Source organism: Malaclemys terrapin, chromosome 11, assembly GCF_027887155.1.
Source record: "Malaclemys terrapin pileata isolate rMalTer1 chromosome 11, rMalTer1.hap1, whole genome shotgun sequence".
NCBI lineage: Eukaryota > Metazoa > Chordata > Testudines > Emydidae > Malaclemys > Malaclemys terrapin.
In genome coordinates, this window is record NC_071515.1 from 2,474,005 (window position 1) to 2,492,203 (window position 18,199).

At 42.8% G+C, this 18,199-nt stretch overlaps 1 protein-coding gene across 5 annotated transcripts in view; it reads right to left on the reverse strand.

Moving 5' to 3' along the window:
* PCNT (pericentrin) overlaps window positions 1-18,199 on the reverse strand; it is a 230,759-nt gene that overhangs the window by 183,920 nt on the left and 28,640 nt on the right. For 4 of the 5 annotated variants that reach the window (XM_054043685.1, XM_054043684.1, XM_054043681.1 and 1 more), the window contains exons 3-4: window positions 5,160-5,210; window positions 2,425-2,580 (exon numbers count right to left, since the gene is read on the reverse strand). In XM_054043685.1, the coding sequence (XP_053899660.1) occupies window positions 2,425-2,580; window positions 5,160-5,210 (207 nt within the window). The remainder of the gene's footprint in view (window positions 1-2,424; window positions 2,581-5,159; window positions 5,211-18,199) is intronic. The other variant, XM_054043682.1, reaches the window with a different exon arrangement.

Sequence of the window (18,199 nt, forward strand, 5' to 3'; positions counted from 1 at the left end):
GCAGCACTTTAGACACATCAACCTTCATTAAAAACAAAGGAACTGGCTCTTTGCATTGTACTTAAGGCATCAGTAAAACTTGCTCCACAGGAGCGGTCATCTTTCTGTGAAAACTGCAAAGAAAAAAACGTTTATCTTCCACTGATCTCAAAAGGTAAAGGAAGTCAATTTAGAACATTGTTTTTAGCAAATGCAAACATTTTAATAGGTAAAAGGTGAAACAAAAAAAGTGTAGAATTTCTACAGTAAGAAACTGAATCCTCGGTGCCCCCTTTATGTAAAAGACAGGCTGTACTGATCTAGGATGAATGGAGCAGAGATGTTCACCTCTCCTCATCCAAGTGAGAAAAAGCTAATGATTTGGGGTATGTTAATCCTATTCCATATTAATCTCATTAGCTTCTTTAAAGTATTTCTCATGACAGAAAACTTTTTCGTTTCCTACTCCTAAAAGGAAAAAGTAAGTCTGCAGCTACGGAGGAAGCGGGAAGACACTCTTCAAGCATGTGGGGTGCAGTTCATCTCTGTGTGGAAGTCCTAGAAACCAGGAGCCTATAAAGTGAACACAAAAACTCCCCCGCCCCACACACATTTACCCCATTTATCACCACTACCAGCAGCTCTGCAAAAAGAAAAAGAAAAAAATAGAGTACATGTTGAAACTCACTTTAAATGAGCACAGAAGAATGATCTCCATTTAAAAAAAAAAAAAAAAAAAAAAAAGGAAGAGATGCTCCATATTATTTGAGCCTTTACCCAGAAACGCGGCAGGTAAACAAACCAGTCCGGCCTGCCAGGGGCTTTCCCTGAACAAGCAGCGGCCCTAGTTTGAGAACCACTGACCTACACAACATTTGATAGAGACAATGGAGTTTTCATTAAACCTGGTTTTGAAATTTTTACAACAAAAGGTAATGAAGTACTGTTCCATTTGATTCTTGTTTGTAAACCCAATGTAGAAAATTTAAATGATCACATAAGAAAGTGAGTCCCTTTTCTCCACAATGCAATTCCAATTTTCTAAACTCCAGTTAACTGACCTCGTTAAATTTGGCTTACAATGACTGAAACTTCATGCCTTTGTAACTCCCAAAGCTTTGCTTCCACAGAGCACTAGTCTTCAATTCAGAAAAGCTCTTACACTTAGGAGCTCTCCATGATCGAAGCTATGTGGTGAGCCTAAATTATTTAAACCCCTAAAAAGGTTTCAGGAAACCAAAGCAATCATGTTTTAAACCTGCCCAATCCAAAAGAACAAGAGATTTCTTTCAATATCAGATATGTTAACTATCGATACTTAAAAGAAAGGATTATATTCTGGAAGTTTTGTTGACTTCCTTTAATTTGGTGCACATTTAGGTGTGTGTTTTTTCAGAGAGGAACCTCAAGATTGTATCCTCTTGCCAATTTGGATAATCAACAAGCCTCAAATTTTATGAAGATGTCAGGACACCTGAAACCTTAAAAATGAAGGTTTTGCAAAACTGGTTGGTTTTGATACAAGAGGGGTCTGTCTTTTTCTTATAGTTGGCAACTTTTTATACCTTGCCATGCCAATAAAAGCTCAGTGAATTTCTCTATTATTACTATTATATCTACTGCAGTAACACCTTGGAGCCCAGGCATGGACCAAGACCCCAATTTTGAATAGATATAACTTTCAGATAAGTTTACACAGATTATAGTTTTACTAACAGTTGCCTCTATCAATGATATTTCATAGCATAGCATATTTGCTGCTGCTCTGTAATAATTTATGAATATTATATTTTCTATTTGTCTGATTGTTGTAAGAATATTTACTGTACGCCTATACTTAGTTAATTCAATAGCAGGATTGTCAGCAACAGTACCCAAGAAGGGTTGATCCTGATACACACTTCCCTGCAATCACTTCATGACAATCATTCACTTTGATGCTCTGGCTCCTGACCCCCCTGAGGAATTCAAAATGGTTTTGTGCAGCTGTTCCAAGCATGTGAGCTGAGACAACAAAGAAATCTGACTGGATTGGAAGACCATCTCTCAAAAGACAGACAAGAGAAAATGAGAACGTGAACTCAGATTCCACAGTTGGGGTCACTGTAAGTCATAAGCTCCCAAGGGGAAGAACCGCAGGTATCAAACCCAGACAGACCAGTTGAGCAAGCATGACTGGGTTGCTGGCTGCAGTATCCTGTGAAAGAATCTCAAGATTCCACCCCAGAATAGGTAAAGTCATGAGACCCAACACATGTGATGGTGCACTCAGAGACACCAGAGAAGGAGTCAGAGGTGCAGCTAGTCCTGTAACCGTGACACATATTATTTTGCTGTGGTATTTAATGAAGTTACACTGTTACCCATAACTCTGCTGGTAGCATCTTCAGTAAATACCCTTAAATTCAAGGGTAATACAAAATTATCTGATTTTATTAATAGTACCTGAAGATGTGTAGCCCCACTATGCTGGGCAAGTTGTTCCAGTAAGTCATCCACTTCTGTAGTGAGTCTTTCAGTTGCTTCCTGTTTCTCCAGAAGTCTCTTTTCCAGCTCCACAATTCTAGTCCGACACATCTGGACATCAAGCTGACCATATTCCTTAATAGAACACAGAACATCTTTCTTCATAAAAGAAAATGAATGGTATTTACTTACAAGTGTGACATTGTTACTTTAAATTTATGGCAAAATTATATTCCTATCTGGCATAATCTCTCTACTCATCCATCTTTATAAGCACATAGTACCTTACACCTCTACCTTTGGACCTCATTTCATGTAATATACTGAAATTTTAAACAGCAACATCTTTATTTTGAAAATTTACAAATAAGTATTTGAGTGAGAGAAAACACTTTGAAATGTCATGATGTATTAAATTTAATGGACCAAATTAACTCTTAAGAAGAGCAATGTGATTATATAGCCCCATCTGATGCTACAGTCACACTCTATCACAACTTGAGGTTTAAATCTGATTTCCATCAGCAAATTTTAAAAATGAACTGCAACTATATAACCAAAAATAAAGTTATTACATTTGATTATACTGAATTTCCCTCGCCACCCCCCACAAGAATAAGAGTCAATCAGCTGCAAACAAATAACTCATGTTTAATGTACTGAAAAATAATAAATGCCTAATGTTCAATTATTGTTTGCATTGCACCACAAAACCAAAGGTATGTCTAAGATACATCGACCTAAACTCCCTCAAATTTTCAATCACAACTTCAACCAGCAGCACCCATCCATCAAAAACTCTCTGGAACACTCCCGCACCAGCATCAATTTCCTGGACACAACGATCAGCTTCAACAATGGAACCCTACACAAAAAACCCACAGATCATCACACTTAGCTTCACAGATTTAGTAACCACCCAAAACGCACCAAGAAAACTTATCTACAGCCAGACGCTCAGATACCACAGAATATGCTCCGAGGAGAAAATCCAGGTTACACACCTTCACACACTTGAAATCACCTTCACCAAACAAGGACACTCCACCAGAAGTAGATCACATCATGGAATGGGCCACCCAAATACCATGATTAAACATGCTTCAATACAGGAAAAAAGCCCTCCAACCACACACCCCTAGTTGTCACCTAGCACCCCACACTGGAATCTACATCAGGTATCATTAAACAACCCACACTGGAACCTATATGCGGTATCCTTAAACAATTACAACCCATACTCAATGGGGACCACATCCTGAAAGAAATCCACCTTTTCTGGCCTTCAAACTCCTCCCCCATCATCACAAGAAGCAAGCTCCCCACAGACTAGGACACATCAACTCAACTGCCAGAACAGATGCAAAACCTGCAAATGTATCTCCACAGTTATGATAATTAATACCCACCCCCCACAACACACCTTTCAAGATCCATGGGCCCTACACATGCCTATCACAAAATGTGGTGTAACTCATCCGCTGCACTAAATACCCCAACAACTAAACCAGACCATCACTACACTCTCAAATGAACTCACACAGAAAAATGAAAAGACAAAAATACACCATATCACTCACAGGTGAATACTTTCCACAAAACAATAATTCCATAGCTGACCTCTCAATCCTTGTCATCAAAGAAAACCTGCACAACACCTTCAAAAGATGAGCCTGGGAACTTAAATTCATAACTCTGCTAGATACCAAAAATCATGGACTTAATAAAGACTCTGGATTTATGGCTCATTACAACAATCTGTAACCTACTAACCCTCCATTGTCCTACTACTGGATAGGCATTAACTGCCTATTTCACCGAGAATGGTCTTTTACAATATGTTAACTCTATCTGTTCTACACTTGTAATTAGCTGGGACACTCCGAGTACCTTTCCCAGGCCCGAAGAAGTGCTCTGTGCAAGCTTGAAAGCTTGTCTCTTTCACCAACAGAAGTTGGTCCAATAAAAGATTTAAATTTTATTAGAGAATATTTAAAGAAAATAAATGATATAGAAAATTTGAGGCGTCAGTTATTGGTCATTGGGGGGTAACATACAGAGTATAGGGGTATGTTGGTGTTTTGGGGTTGGGCAGCACACATAGTATATACAGACTGCAATGTCCCCAATGAGGGGGGGGTAACCGGTGGGCGGGATCAGGAAACAGCCGATAAGCGGTGAGGGTCTATATTACCTCACCAACCTTATCTCTAATTTTCAATTAGCCATACAAAAAATAGTTTCCAGTCATCTGTAAGTTGTTTGTTGTAGAGTAATAATCTGCTATATCAAAGCCCTTAGAAAGCCCTTACAATAATGAAGCTCATTCATTGGAATTCTCGGGCAAGAGATGGGTTTCTGTATATTGCTTCACTTCAAAGAGGAATATTATTTATATTCTTAAGGTGTTTTTTTTAAATTAAGAGTTTGATACCTTTATCTAGTAAAAATGTTTATTCAATTTCCCATGAACAAGCTCTGTAAGTTCCAGAGAATTACTGGTTCCAATTGTCAACTTGATTTGCTAACTGTACAATGCAACTGCCTACAGAATCTAGACTACAAGAACACTAGCATGATTAAAATCATTCATTCATGTCCTAACAAATGTTTCATGAGTATCTCATTTATAACACTTTAATAATCTTGTAGCCATAATGCTCCTCTCTCATGAGCACACCAGAGCATACCAAGAACATTTGTTCAACACTTACTTCAGAAACACAGTCATCCACCAAGTATGGGTTAGAAAGGTCAACATCAGCCTAACGAGAAAAAAAAAAAAAAAGAGATACCACAAAGTCAGTCACGTATATTTTTAAAATATATAAAGAAAAGGTTTTTGAAGAGCCTTCATGAATCTACTTACTAAATATGAAAGCCAAAAAGTTAGACAAATTGGTATATATCAAACCTATATAACTTAGTAAATTCTCCACTGCTGAGCAGCCAGTTAGACAATGATAACTTTTACCGAGGTATATGAATGTAAACAGATTCAGATGCAAACACATACGATGAAATGATGTGGAGGTTTTAAATTCTATTGCAAATTCAAGCTCAAAAATATGTTAAAACTCATGATTGAGAGACAAGACTTTACTTTCTCCCATCATGGCTTGCAAATTTACCAATAAAGATTAGTCAGCAAAGCGAAGTGGTGAGATAAAATAGAGAATTTAACAAACACACCAGAAGCCCTAAGACATATTTAAGAAAATATAAACCTTTGCTGATACACCCACTTAACAAAACCTGGTGCCCTATAAAACATACAGCTCTCACACAATATCCACAATTAAGCTCACAAGGACCACCATGGTACTTGTTAGAAAAGAAAGATCAGAGCCATCTCTATGTTTGTGCCCCTACATCTAGTCACTTTCCAGCTTCCACCTCCTCCCTAGAGCAGCCATGGAAATTTTGGCCTCTCCAGATGCCCCAAATCCAATACCTTTGCCTTAAAAACCAGACTATTTTAATGCAAGTTGGATAGCAAGAAAAAATATTTAACAAATGGTTAAGTAAAAAAAATGCCAGGTTTCAGAGTAACAGCCGTGTTAGTCTGTATCCGCAAAAATGTACTCCTGTTCTTCTTTTTTAAAAAAATGCTTACATGAACACTACAGAAAACATTCCTAGATTGGCACTAAACTTAAATTACAAGAATATTGGAGAGTATTTCTCTCTCAATCCAAACATCTTAGAACCCTTTCTACCAACTTCGTAAATCCTCAGCAATGTTACCATTGTAACCAGAGACCCCTGAAAATATTGGGCTTATCTTCACTACTGGGGGGGGAGGGGCGCGAGGGGAGGGAAGGGGAGAAAGGATTAAGTTTGTATCCAGAATACTATATAGTTGAATCCAGACACAGGTAGTGTTTGCAAATAACTCAAACCTCAACAATTTGGGTGTACAGCGGGTCCCCGGTATACGTTGGGGCTGTGTTCTTGAAAAGGACAATGGATACCGAAAGGATGCATACTGGGGACCCGCTGGTACAGCAGTGGCATAGGAAAGAGGGGACACTTATGTGGGTGGCGGGCAATGACGGGGGTATTTGTGGAATTTGTGGAGAATTTAAGGTTCCATTAAAGCTGAAAGAACTAAATTCATGTCCCATGAATGAGGTACTTTTCTAATTGGGGAAAAACATGACATTTAAACTTTTTAGGAATCTGTTAACATTTGGGGGCGGGCGGGCGGAGAACCTGCAATTGCTGGGTGGCAAGCCAAAACTGTACTTTAATGGAGCTTAAAGAGAAACCTGACTGTTTTAAATATAAAAGGTAATCCAGAATGAGTGGAATAAAAAAGCAAGTAGGAACACATCCTCCTCTTTTCACGCAAGATGAAACTCCACCACGAAACAGCTGATCGGGAGGTGTGGGGAGGGAGGGGGAGGCTCTGATCAGCAGGACTGCCAGTGGGCGGGAGACACTGGGAGCGTGGGGAGAGCTGATGGGGGGCTGCTGACGTATTACGCTGTCTCTCTGGCAATGTCCATTGGTAAATTCTGGCTCCTTCTCAGGCTCAGGTTGGCCACCCCTGAGTTGGTTCCTTTAAAACTTCTGTAGATCTGAAAACCTGAACTGGCGAGTCCATACTGAAGTTATGAAGATGACTCAAGCTCTGTCTTTTATCACTTTTCTTAATACTCTCAGAATTAGTGGAAATGGTATAAAAGCATACAGCAGATGCATTGTCCATGGAATCAGAAAGGGATCCTCCAGAGATCCTCAACTCATCTCTCCCCAAAAACAGAAAAGGGGAAAACTTTCTGTTGCCCCTGGTTACAAAAAAATTTTTACTCCTGGGGGAATTCTGCACCACTGCGTAATGCAGAATTTTGCAGAAATTAATGTTGGGTGAACAGAATTTCCTTTTTTCCCCCCACCCACAGAAATGGGATGTAGCGATGTTGGCCTCCACTAGGGGTCACTGTATCTGGCAGAGCCCAGCTCACAAATAGAGGACAAGGCCAGGGGGAAGTGGAAGGAAGAAGTTACTCACCTTTTGCAGAAATGATGGTTCTTTGAGATGTGTCCCCCTGTGGATGCTCCATTTTAGGTGTCAGTGAGTCACTGCGCCACAGAGCAGAGATTTTCGGTAGCAGTTCTCGGTTGGGGTGCGTGTGTGCAGTAGTCGTCTCGCAGTGCCGTTGGTGCCTCATCTAGTGCACACACGACCTGACCCTTCAGTTCCTTCTCTACCACAGAGCTCGATGAATGAACTCCAAAGTAGAGGGGAACAGGGTGGTTAGTGGCGCATCCCCAGGGAAACATGTCGAAGAACCATCGTTACTGCACAAGGTGAGTAACTTCTTCTTCGAGCAGAGTCTCTGTGGGTGCTCCAGTTTCATAGAAATCATAAATCATAGGACTGGAAGAGACCTTGAGAGGTCATTTAGTCCAGTCCCCTGCACTCAAGGCAGGACTAAGTATTATCTAGACCATCCCTGACAGGTGTTTGTCCAACCTGCTCTTAAAAGTCCCCAATGATGGAGATTCCACAATCTCCCTAGGCAATTTATTCCAGTGTTTAACCACTCTAACAGTTAGGAAATGCTCTCTAATGTCCAACCTAAACCGCCCTTGCTGCAATTTAAGCCCATTGCTTCTTGTCCTATCCTCAGAGATTAAGAAGAACAATTTTTCTCCCTCCTTCTTGTAACAACCTTTTATGTACTTGAAAACTGTTATCAAGTCCCCTCTCAGTCTTCTCTTCTCCAGACAAAACAAACCCAATTTTTTCAATCTTCCCTCATAGGTCATGTTTTCTAAACCTTTAATCATTTTGTTGCTCTTCTCTGGACTTTTTCCAGTTTGTGCACATCTTTCCTGAAATGTGGCCCCCGGCACTTGACACAATACTCCAGCTGAGGCCTAATCAGCGCAGGTAGAGCGGAAGAATTACTTCTCGTGTTTTGCTTACAATACTCCTGCTAATACATCCCAGAATTATGTTTGCCTTTTTTGCAACAGCATTACACTGTTGACTCATTTTTAGCTTGTGATCCACTATGATCCCCAGATCCCTTTCCACAGTACTGCTTCCTAGGCAGTCATTTCCCATTTTGTATGTGTGCAACTGATTGTTCCTTCGTAAGTGAATTACTTTGTATTTGTCCTTATTGAATTTCATCCTATTTACTTCAGACGATTTCTCCAATCTGTCCAGATCATTTTTAATTTTAATCCTATCCTCCAAAGCACTTGCAACCCCTCCCAGATTGGTAAACTTTAGGTGTCTGTAGAGCAGTGCCCCTCTGTGGACGGTAGGGGCTTCGGAGTTGCATGTGTCACGGCCGAGAGCACAGCAAGGCCTAGTATAGCATCTGGCAAAAAACACTGAGTGATGGCATAGTGTTTTGCTCTGATGCCTATGTGGCAGCCCTGCATATATCTATTAGAGGAACATTGTTCAGGAAGGCTATAGATGTAGACAGGGCACAGGCAGAATGAAATCAGAGCCTAGTGGAGGTTCCTTGTATAGCCAATAGCAAAGTTGGATACAAGTAGAGATCCATTTAGATAGTCTCTGGGTCGATATTGCACAGCCCTTGGAGCATTCTGTTGTGGAAATAAACAGTCTTGGAGATTTCTGGAAGGGTTTGGTTCTGTCTTAATAGTACGCTATGGCTCATCTGACATTGAGTGAATGTAGGATGGCCCCTTGTGAATACCCATGTGGTTTGGGGTAAAATATGGGGAGGTGTATGGTTTGGTTTACATGGAAAGATGTCGCTAGTCTAGATAAAAAGTTTGGGTGTGGTGGCAACATGAACTTGTCTTTAGTGAACACGGTGTAAGGGGGCTCAGCCATAAATATCCCGATTTCACTGACTCTTGTAGCTGAGGTGATCACAACCAAAACCGCGACTTTCATAGACATATGAAGGAGTGAACAAGTCATCAATGGTTCAAAAGGTGCTCTGGTGAGGCATCTGAGTACAAGATTCAAGTCCCATGGGGGTATAGGTTGTCGGACGTCCAAGCACATGTTCTGTATACCAATAAGAAAGCACCTAGTTATTGGGTGAGCGAAGAGTGACTCTCCCTCCATCTTGTGGTGAAAGGCTCTAACAGCCATTAGGTGTACTTTGATTGAGCTTACGGATAAACACGATTCTTTGAATTCCAGTATGTAGTCTAGTATGATTGGTAGAGGCGCCATGACTGCAGTTAATTTTTTTTGTTGGCATCATAGTGAGAATCTCTTCCATTTTTGGAGGTAGTTATGGCAAGTGGTGGATCTCCTGCTATTTAATAACACCTGTTTCACTCTTTCTGAACAGGCTAATTCACTGTGTTAGAACCAGGTAGGAGCCATGCTTTGAGGTGAAGTTTCTCTGGATTTGGGTGGAGAGTCTGGCCTTTGTTCTGTGAGAGGAAATCCACCCTCAAGGGGAGAATTCATGGAGTGCAAACTGCTAAGCACATCAGGTAAGGGAACCAAGCCTGTCTGGGCCACATAGGAACAATCAGTATGATATGGGCCCTGATGTTCCGTATCTTGTGAATGACTCATGGGATTAGAAGTATCGGTAGGAATGGCGTACGAGTGCTGTGTCCCACGTGATGAGGAAGACATCCCCTAGGGACTGGGATGGTAGTCCCACCCTGGAACAGAAAAGTGGGCACTTGTGGTTCATTGCTGATGCAAACAGGTCTATTGAGGGACAGCCCCGTTCCTGAAATATTGCTTGGAGGACACTGTTGTGTATTTCCCATTCATGTTCCTGGGAGAAATATCTGCTTAGTGTGTCCGCCACCTTATTCTGGCACCCCGGGATGTAAAATGCCGAGATGATTATGTTGTGGTGAATGCACCAGTTCCAAAATTTCATGGCCTCAGTGCAGAGTGAATGGGAGCGAGCTCCTCCTTGGTGATTGATATAAAACTACATGCTATGTTGTTGGTCAGTACGCGGATTGATTAGTTTCGTATGATCGGGAGGGAAGTGCCTGAATGCACTGCATACCACTCGGAGCTCCAGGAGATTGATGTGGAGCAGGGTTTCCGTCGCCGACGACTTGCCTTGTGTGGTGTGCTGGTCCAAGTGTGCTCCCCATCTTCTCAATGACGCATCGGTTGTGATTATTAGTGATGGGGGATCCTGCTGGAAGGGGATCCCTGTGCAGTTGTTTTCTGGTATCATCCATCACTATAGCGATGCAATGACTTTTGGGGGTACTGTCACCCTTTTGTTTTGACTGTTTGCGCTAGGAGTGTACTCTGTGCTCAGCCAGCCCCGTAGGCAACGCATATGCAGTCTCACATGTCTCACAACGAAGGTCGTAGCCACCATATGACCTAATAATTGTAGGCAGATTCTGGCGAACGTTTGAGGGTTGCCAGTGAGTGTTGAGATGAGGTTGATTAGTGTTCTGAACCTGCGCTCAGGCAACAGAGCTCTGGCCTGGGTGGAATTGAGGTAGGCTCTGATGAATTCCAGGTGTTGAACTGGGGTCAGTGTAGATTTCTATAAGTTTATTCGCAATCCCAGTGACTGGAAAAGCATGATGGTCTCCACCATGTTTGTCCCTTCTTCCTGAGTGGTACTTTTTAGTCGACAGTCGTCTAGGTACGGAAAGATCATCATTCCTTTACTTCATAAGTGGGCCGCCACTACCGCGAGGGTTTGGAAAAAACTCAAGGAGCAGTGGAAAGGCTAGAAGATAGTACTCTGTACTGATAGTGATTGAGGCCCATTGTGAATCTTTGAAATCGCCTGTGAGCCGGGTGCATGTTAATATGAAAATAAGCATCTTGGAGGTCGCGGGCTGAAAACCAGTCCCGCTTCTCTAGCGCTGCGATGACTGTGGCCAGTGTGAGCTTCCGAAGGTCTAAGAAGTGTCTCCATCCACCATTTTTTCTTTTTGGTGAGAAAATAATGGGAGTAAAAGCTCTTCCCCTTGTATTGAGTTGGAACTTGTTCCACGGCACCCAATTTTAGAAGATGGTTCACTTCCTGTTGTAAAAGGTGCTCGTGAGAAAGGTCCCTGAAGAGGGACGGGGAAGGGGAAAGGGACAGGAAAGGGATGGCATAACCCAATCTTATAAACTCATTGGTCCATTGTTATTGGTGCCCAGGCATGGTAGAATGGGCGCAGACAGTGGCCAAACGGTTGGGTAGAAGTACCTAACAGCTCTGTATTGTGGGGGAGGTCATTCATACCCTCGATCAAGACTTCAAAACTGTGGCTTGGTGGTAGATGGTTGCGAAGACTAGGACTGAGTTAGGGGAGCCTTACGTCTTTATGAGCATTGCTTATTTCTGTTCTCATCAAAATGCCGTTGTTGTGGGTGATGGAAAGAGGTGTCGCTGCCCTTTTGGTATGGTTGATACTGACATTGTTTGTTTGGTGGCGTGTATATGCCTAAAGTGCGTAGAGTGGCCCAAGAGTCCTTCATCGAGTGAAGAACATATAGTTAGTTTTTGTGGAGAAAAGTTTTTCCCAATCGAAAGGTAGATCCTCCACCTTGAGGTGGAGCTCCTTTGGGATCCCAGACAACTGCAACCACGAGGCCCTGAGCATTATTACAGCTGTGGCTGTTGTTCTCGCAGCAATGACCACTACGTCCATTGAGGCCCGAAAGGCTGTACGGGCAATTAGTTGCCCATCTCTTCATGATACCGTTGAGTTGGGAAAGTTTCTCCTCCAGTAGTGCCTCAAGGAATTCTTGAAGCTTACCGTAATTATCGAAATTGTACTTGGCTAGAAGGGCCAAGTAATTGGCTACCCTAAACTGGAGAGTAGCTGATAAGTATACTTTCTACCGAGAAGGTCTAAACGTTTGTGTTTTGTCTTGTGGAGTGGACCGGAATTGAGGTTGTTTGCTGCGACGATTGGTGGCTTACACAACTAGGGAATTGGGTTGTGGATGAGAGAAGAGAAAGTTTCATCACCTTAGCTGGGACGAAATACTTTCTGTCAGCCCGTTTGCTGGTAGGTGGTATCAAGGTGGGGGTCTGCCAGATATTCTCTGCTGGTTCCATTATGGCATCACTGATTGGTAGAGCGATTTTGGAGGTAGTGTATGTCTGTAAGATTTGCAGTAGCTTGTGTTGGTTTTCTTGCGCCTCTTCTATGGGGATGTCTTGGCTGGCAGCTACTCTTTTAAGTAATTCCTGAAATGGTTTCAGATTATCCATTGTGCTTGGAAGCAGTGGTATGACTGCCTCATCAGGGGAGGACAATGAGTTGTGAGCCAGAGAAGTGTGTGCATGGTCTGAACCTTCTTCCCCCTTATCTCCCATGTCCTCTGGTGCTTCTGACATCTCCCTGTTTGGGGAAGGTGGAAAACAAATTTCCCTTCGAGCTAGGGTCAAGGGTCTAGTGTATTGAGTCCTATACGCTGCCCAGAGGTCCTGGGGGGCCACTGCATGGGGATACATCCAGTGTTGTCCGTACCCTTGCTGCATCTCGTGAGGTTGGCAAGATTTGGTCCTAGCAGCTTCCCATGGTAGTCTTTGTCCCGTGGGTAAAGAATGTTGGGAAGAGAAGTGGCTCCCATGTACTTCCTCCTCTGCATCACTGGAGATGGGCTGGGGAGCAGGGAAATGGATAACTGCTCAGTTATTTGGCCTGGAGATCTCTCAGTACCGAGTAAGGGTGATTGTGGCACCAAGGTGATCGCTATATCCTTGTGCTGCAGAAACTGTTGTGAAGCCGCTTGTTTCTGTGGTGGCAGTACTGCTGGTGTAGATGCAGTTGATGCCTTTGTCAAGATGGTCAGTGCCGTTCTCGACCTGTCAGTTGGTGCTGACCACTGGGTCGGTGCTGGTGGGGGTGGCATTGTCTGTTGTAGAGATATCTGGGCCGACTCCCACACCCAGGTGGTTGGTCCTGTGAACGAGGACCGTCTCAACTCCACTCCAGAGCGACGGGGCTCAGCAGAAGTCCACAGAGAGATGGTGCCAGAGATGCCCGGAGCCTCAAAGGTGCTCACTCTACTTGAGCTCGGCACAGAGGAGAGCGACCTCGTTGGTGACCTCCTTTTTCTCGGAGTGTCCCTATCTGGGGAGGTCGCAGCTCGCTTCCTGGATGATTTGGAAAAAGTACTCCCATTAGCACAGGTTTTGTTCGAGGAACCATCTGCTGATGTTGATTTTTGTCCCTGAGGAGTAGGTTGAAGGGACTTCACCAAAAGATGATTTTAAGGGAGGAAATCTCTGTCACGCCTTGCCCTGGCTTTAAAATTACTGCAATGGGCACTTTTCTGAGGGACATGGGTCTCGCCCAAACAGACAGACACACGATGAGTGGCCGTCTGACACAGGCATCGCCTCAGGGCAAGAGTCACATCATTTAAACCCGGGCGAGCCAAGCATTGTGTCCGTTAAAGTTTCACAACAGGGAAAGGGTTTATCTCTAACTTAGTTTTCTTTACCAAAAAGCTAATTAAACAAAATTTACTAAACTACAATTAAACTAAACGCTTTCTTGAGAGAGAAAAAACAAAGCAGCAACACTGCCACTGAGCTCCGTCTGCAGCTGAGGACGGCTGAGAAGGAACTGAAGGGTCGAGTCGTTCACGCGTTACACGAGGAGCCAATGGCACTGCGAGACAACTACTCTGCACACATGCCCTGACTGAGCACTGCTACCGAAAAATCTCCGATGGGTAGAATTTTTAATTTTTTGGTACAGAATTCCACCAGGAATAAAAAAAGGTCTATATGTGGGAAAATCCGTTCTTGGAAAACCCAAATAAGGATCATATTCTTCAGTGACCATTTAAGAACATAAGAACAGCCATACTGTGTTAGACCAATGGTCCATCTACTCAGCATCCTGTCTTCCAACAGCAGCCAATGCCAGGTGCCCCAGAGGGAATGAATAGACAGGTAATCATCACATGATTCATCCTCCTTCACTCTTTCCCAGCTTCTGGCAACAGAGGATAGGGACACTTCAGAGCATGGTTTTGCATCCCTGCCCATCCTGGCTAATAGCCATTGATGAACCTATCCTCCATCCAGTTCTTTTTTGAACCCTGTTACAGTCTTGGCCTTCTCAGTATCCTCTGGCAAGGAGTTCCACGGGTTGACTGTGCATTGTGTGAAGAAATACTTCCTTTTGTTAGTTTTAAACTTGTTGCCTCAATTTCATTTAGTGACCCCCTAGCTCTTGTTTTATGAGTAAATAACACTTCCTTATTCATTTTCTCCATGTCAGTAATCATTTTAGAGACCTCTATCATATCCCCCCCATAGTCATCTCTTTTCCAAGCTGAAAAGTCCCAATTTTATCACTCTCTCCTCATACGGAAGCCGTTCCATACCCCTAATCATTTTTGTTGCCCTTTTCTGAACCTTTCCCAATTCCAATACATCTTTTTTGAAATGGGGTAACCACATCTGCAGGCAGTATTCAAGATGTGGGTATACCAGGATTTATAGAGAGGCAATATGGTATTTTCTGTCTTATTATCTATCCCTTTCTTAATGATTCCCAACATTCTGTTTGCTTTTTTGACTGCTGCTGCACACTGAGTGAATGTTTTCAGAGAACTATCCACAATGACTCCAAGATCTTTCTTGAGTGGTAACAGCTAATTTAGACCCCATCATTTTATATGTATACTTGGGGTTATGTTTTCCAGTGTGCATTACTTTGCATTTATCAACACTGAATTTCATCTGCCATTTGTTGCCCAGTCACCCAGTTTTGTGACATCCCTTTGTAACTCTTCACAATCATCCCGGTACTTAACTATCTTGAGTAGTTTTGCAAATTTTGCCAGCTCACTGTTTACCCCTTTTTCCAGATCATTTATGAATACATTGAACAGCACTGGTCCCAGTACAGACCCTGGAGGACACCACTATTTACAGCTCTCCATTCTGAAAACTGACCATTTATTCCTACCCTTTGTTTCCTATCTTTTAACCAGTTACTGATCCTGGAGAGGCCTCTCTCTCTTATCCCACAACAGCTTACTCTGCTTAAGAGCCTTTAGTGAGGGACTTTGTCAAAGGCTTTCTGAAAATGTAACTACACTAGATCAACTATCACCTTTGTCCACATGTTGATCCCCCTCAAAGAATCCTAGTTGATTTGTGGGATGACGTGCTTTCTGCTTAAATAATCCACCAGAACATTGACCTGTCCTGCAATATGAAGTGCTATGCTGATTATGCGATTCCCACTGCATTATGGCTTCCTGGCAAAGAGGATCTGATCTTGTCCCCCATCTTGCCTATTTATAGAATATATCACTGTGGAATTCACTGCCAACACTTATATTGACAGAACCTTGAGTAATGGAAGAAAAGACTTGCATGCTAAGCGAATCACTGTTAACATCAAGACATTTATATGACTCAAGGGGTCTTTTAACAACCAAATACTGCGTATCTGAAATCGGTCTAGGTTATCGCCCTCACCCCTTTCGGGATCATCAGAATCTTGGTGGATTAGGACTTTGAAACAGAATTCACTGGTACACATCGCTTGGGTTCAACCACCACTGAAGAGACATTAGAACTTACCGAAATAACTTTATTCTTTTCCCCCCCCCCTCACAAAATTGACTGAGACACCAATTTGCTCCAAGACTGAAGAGGCCTCATTCTAAGCCTGATGAAGGCTGGCACAGTGTAGGGGAAAGGTTGCTTGGTGGAAGCTTGGCGAGGAGCTAGGTGGCGGACCGAGTATGTGACTGAATGCGAGCGGAAGATGCAGGCTGTGCAGTTGAAGGCCGTGCAATGAACCTTGTACAGCAGATCCTGCCAAAATGTAGTTTAGTATAGTTCAGCATGTTTTTGTCTGTAAACAAGTCAGCTTATATAATATGTATGATTTATGAATGCAATGAATGTAGCCAGCTGTTGACCCCATGTAACCTTGAGATAAGCGCGGGGGGATATAGCATTGCAGCGGACTCTCTTCAGTGGAGTCCTGCCTGGCCAGCTGTCCTGGATGGTCAGAATCCCCCGCAGCTCCTCCGCGCGCCTCAGGGACTTCCCACGCAGCTTGGAGTGTAAGTTCTTCCTTCAGTAAAGCCTTACTTTTTAGTCTCAGGCACTGAGTGTCATTCTTTCGCCGGTATCACACCCCTCTTGCGGGCACACACAGAAGCACAAGATACCATGTGGCCTAACAGTTTTAGGTAGACTCTTATAGGATTCTCAGCACTCAGATCGGTTAATTAATTGGCAGATACTTAGAAATCTCTCCTGAGGACATAAAGCTCTTGCTGCTTTGGAGTCCAGAACAGCTCCAATGAATCCAACTAACTGGGATGAAACCAGATTTACTTTCTTTAAGCTGACAATTAGACCCAACTCTGAGAAAGACACAGGACTAACCAAACTGATCCTATAAACTTGATTCACTAAAGTTCCCTAAATTAGCCAATCATCAAGATAAGGATATACATGTATGCCCGAACGACAAAGATAAGCAGCAACGATGAACAGGTAATTCATGAAGACTTGAGGTGCTGTTGATAGGCCAAATGGGAGAACTCTGAACTGGTAATGTTTGCCTGCTATCACAAAATTAAGACATTTTCTGTATGCTTTATGACTCTGTACATGAAAGTATTTTGAATTGAGAGTACTGATCCAGTCCATGTGATCTAGGGAGGGTATAATGGAAGAGTTATGCAAAATTTCATGCAATGAATGTAAGCATCGAGTAGCCTGAGGTCCAGAATAAGTCTCCAGCCCCCCCTGCCTTTTTGGAATCAGAAATCATGAAGAATAAACCTCTATTCTTACAAATTCAGGAAGAACTGACTATCATATACTGTAGTGTCAGTCTCTCTCTTGCTGCAAGATATCAGTCTCTGAAAAGGTACGGGGAAGGAGGGGGAATGGTCTGGAATTGTATGGTGTAAAAATGCTGGATGATCTGAAGGGCCCCATTGGTCTGTAGTTATTCTAGCATCAGCCTCCTTGAAAAGCCAAAACAGGAGAAGACAGGGTATAGGTCAATGTAGACTGGATCCATATCCTCCACCACAGCAGCAAAACTGTTTCTTTTGAGCATAACCAGGATGTGCTGAGATACTGGATTAATTTGACACTTTCCTCTTCTAGAGTCTTGATCTCCGTCTACCCTGATCAAAAGGTCTCTGAAGGAACACAGCTATAAGTGGAAGGTTGAGAACTCTGTTAGATAGATACGTGAGATCTATACTGCTTTCTTCTGAAGGGCAGAGCATAGAGGCGCAACAATCTTAATGTGAGTCTTAAATCCTTTAAAGAATATGTATCATCCATTTTAGCACTAAAAAGATCTTGATTGTCAAAAGGAAGGTCATGTCTGGACCTTTCTAGCCAGGCCCAATAAGGAGAGCCAAAAATCTTTTTGTGACATATGGAAATTTCCTGGATAAATCTTACTGAATTACGTTTATGTATGTACGATTGTGAGCCATGGATTATATGTTACTCCCTGGGAAAGGGAGACTACAGCCCTCCAGGAACTAAGAGCAGTGGAGGATGATTAGGCAAATTCACTCAGGTTGTCACACCTTCCAAAAGGTGGTACACCTGGAGAGGCTTGCATATACTGGTTCAAACTGGATTCTCTAGAGAACCAACAGACAAAGAAAGGACTTTGAGATAAACAGCCTAAATTTAAACTGACTCAGGGCTTGCTTTTATCATCTAGAAAACAGACAGTACCTTCTCTCCAAGGAAGGCGCCAACCTTCCTGGGAACCTGAAAGAGGGTTCCAAAGAAGATGGAGCTTGGCTGTTCTCACTGGTAACCAGATGACAGAACAAGGA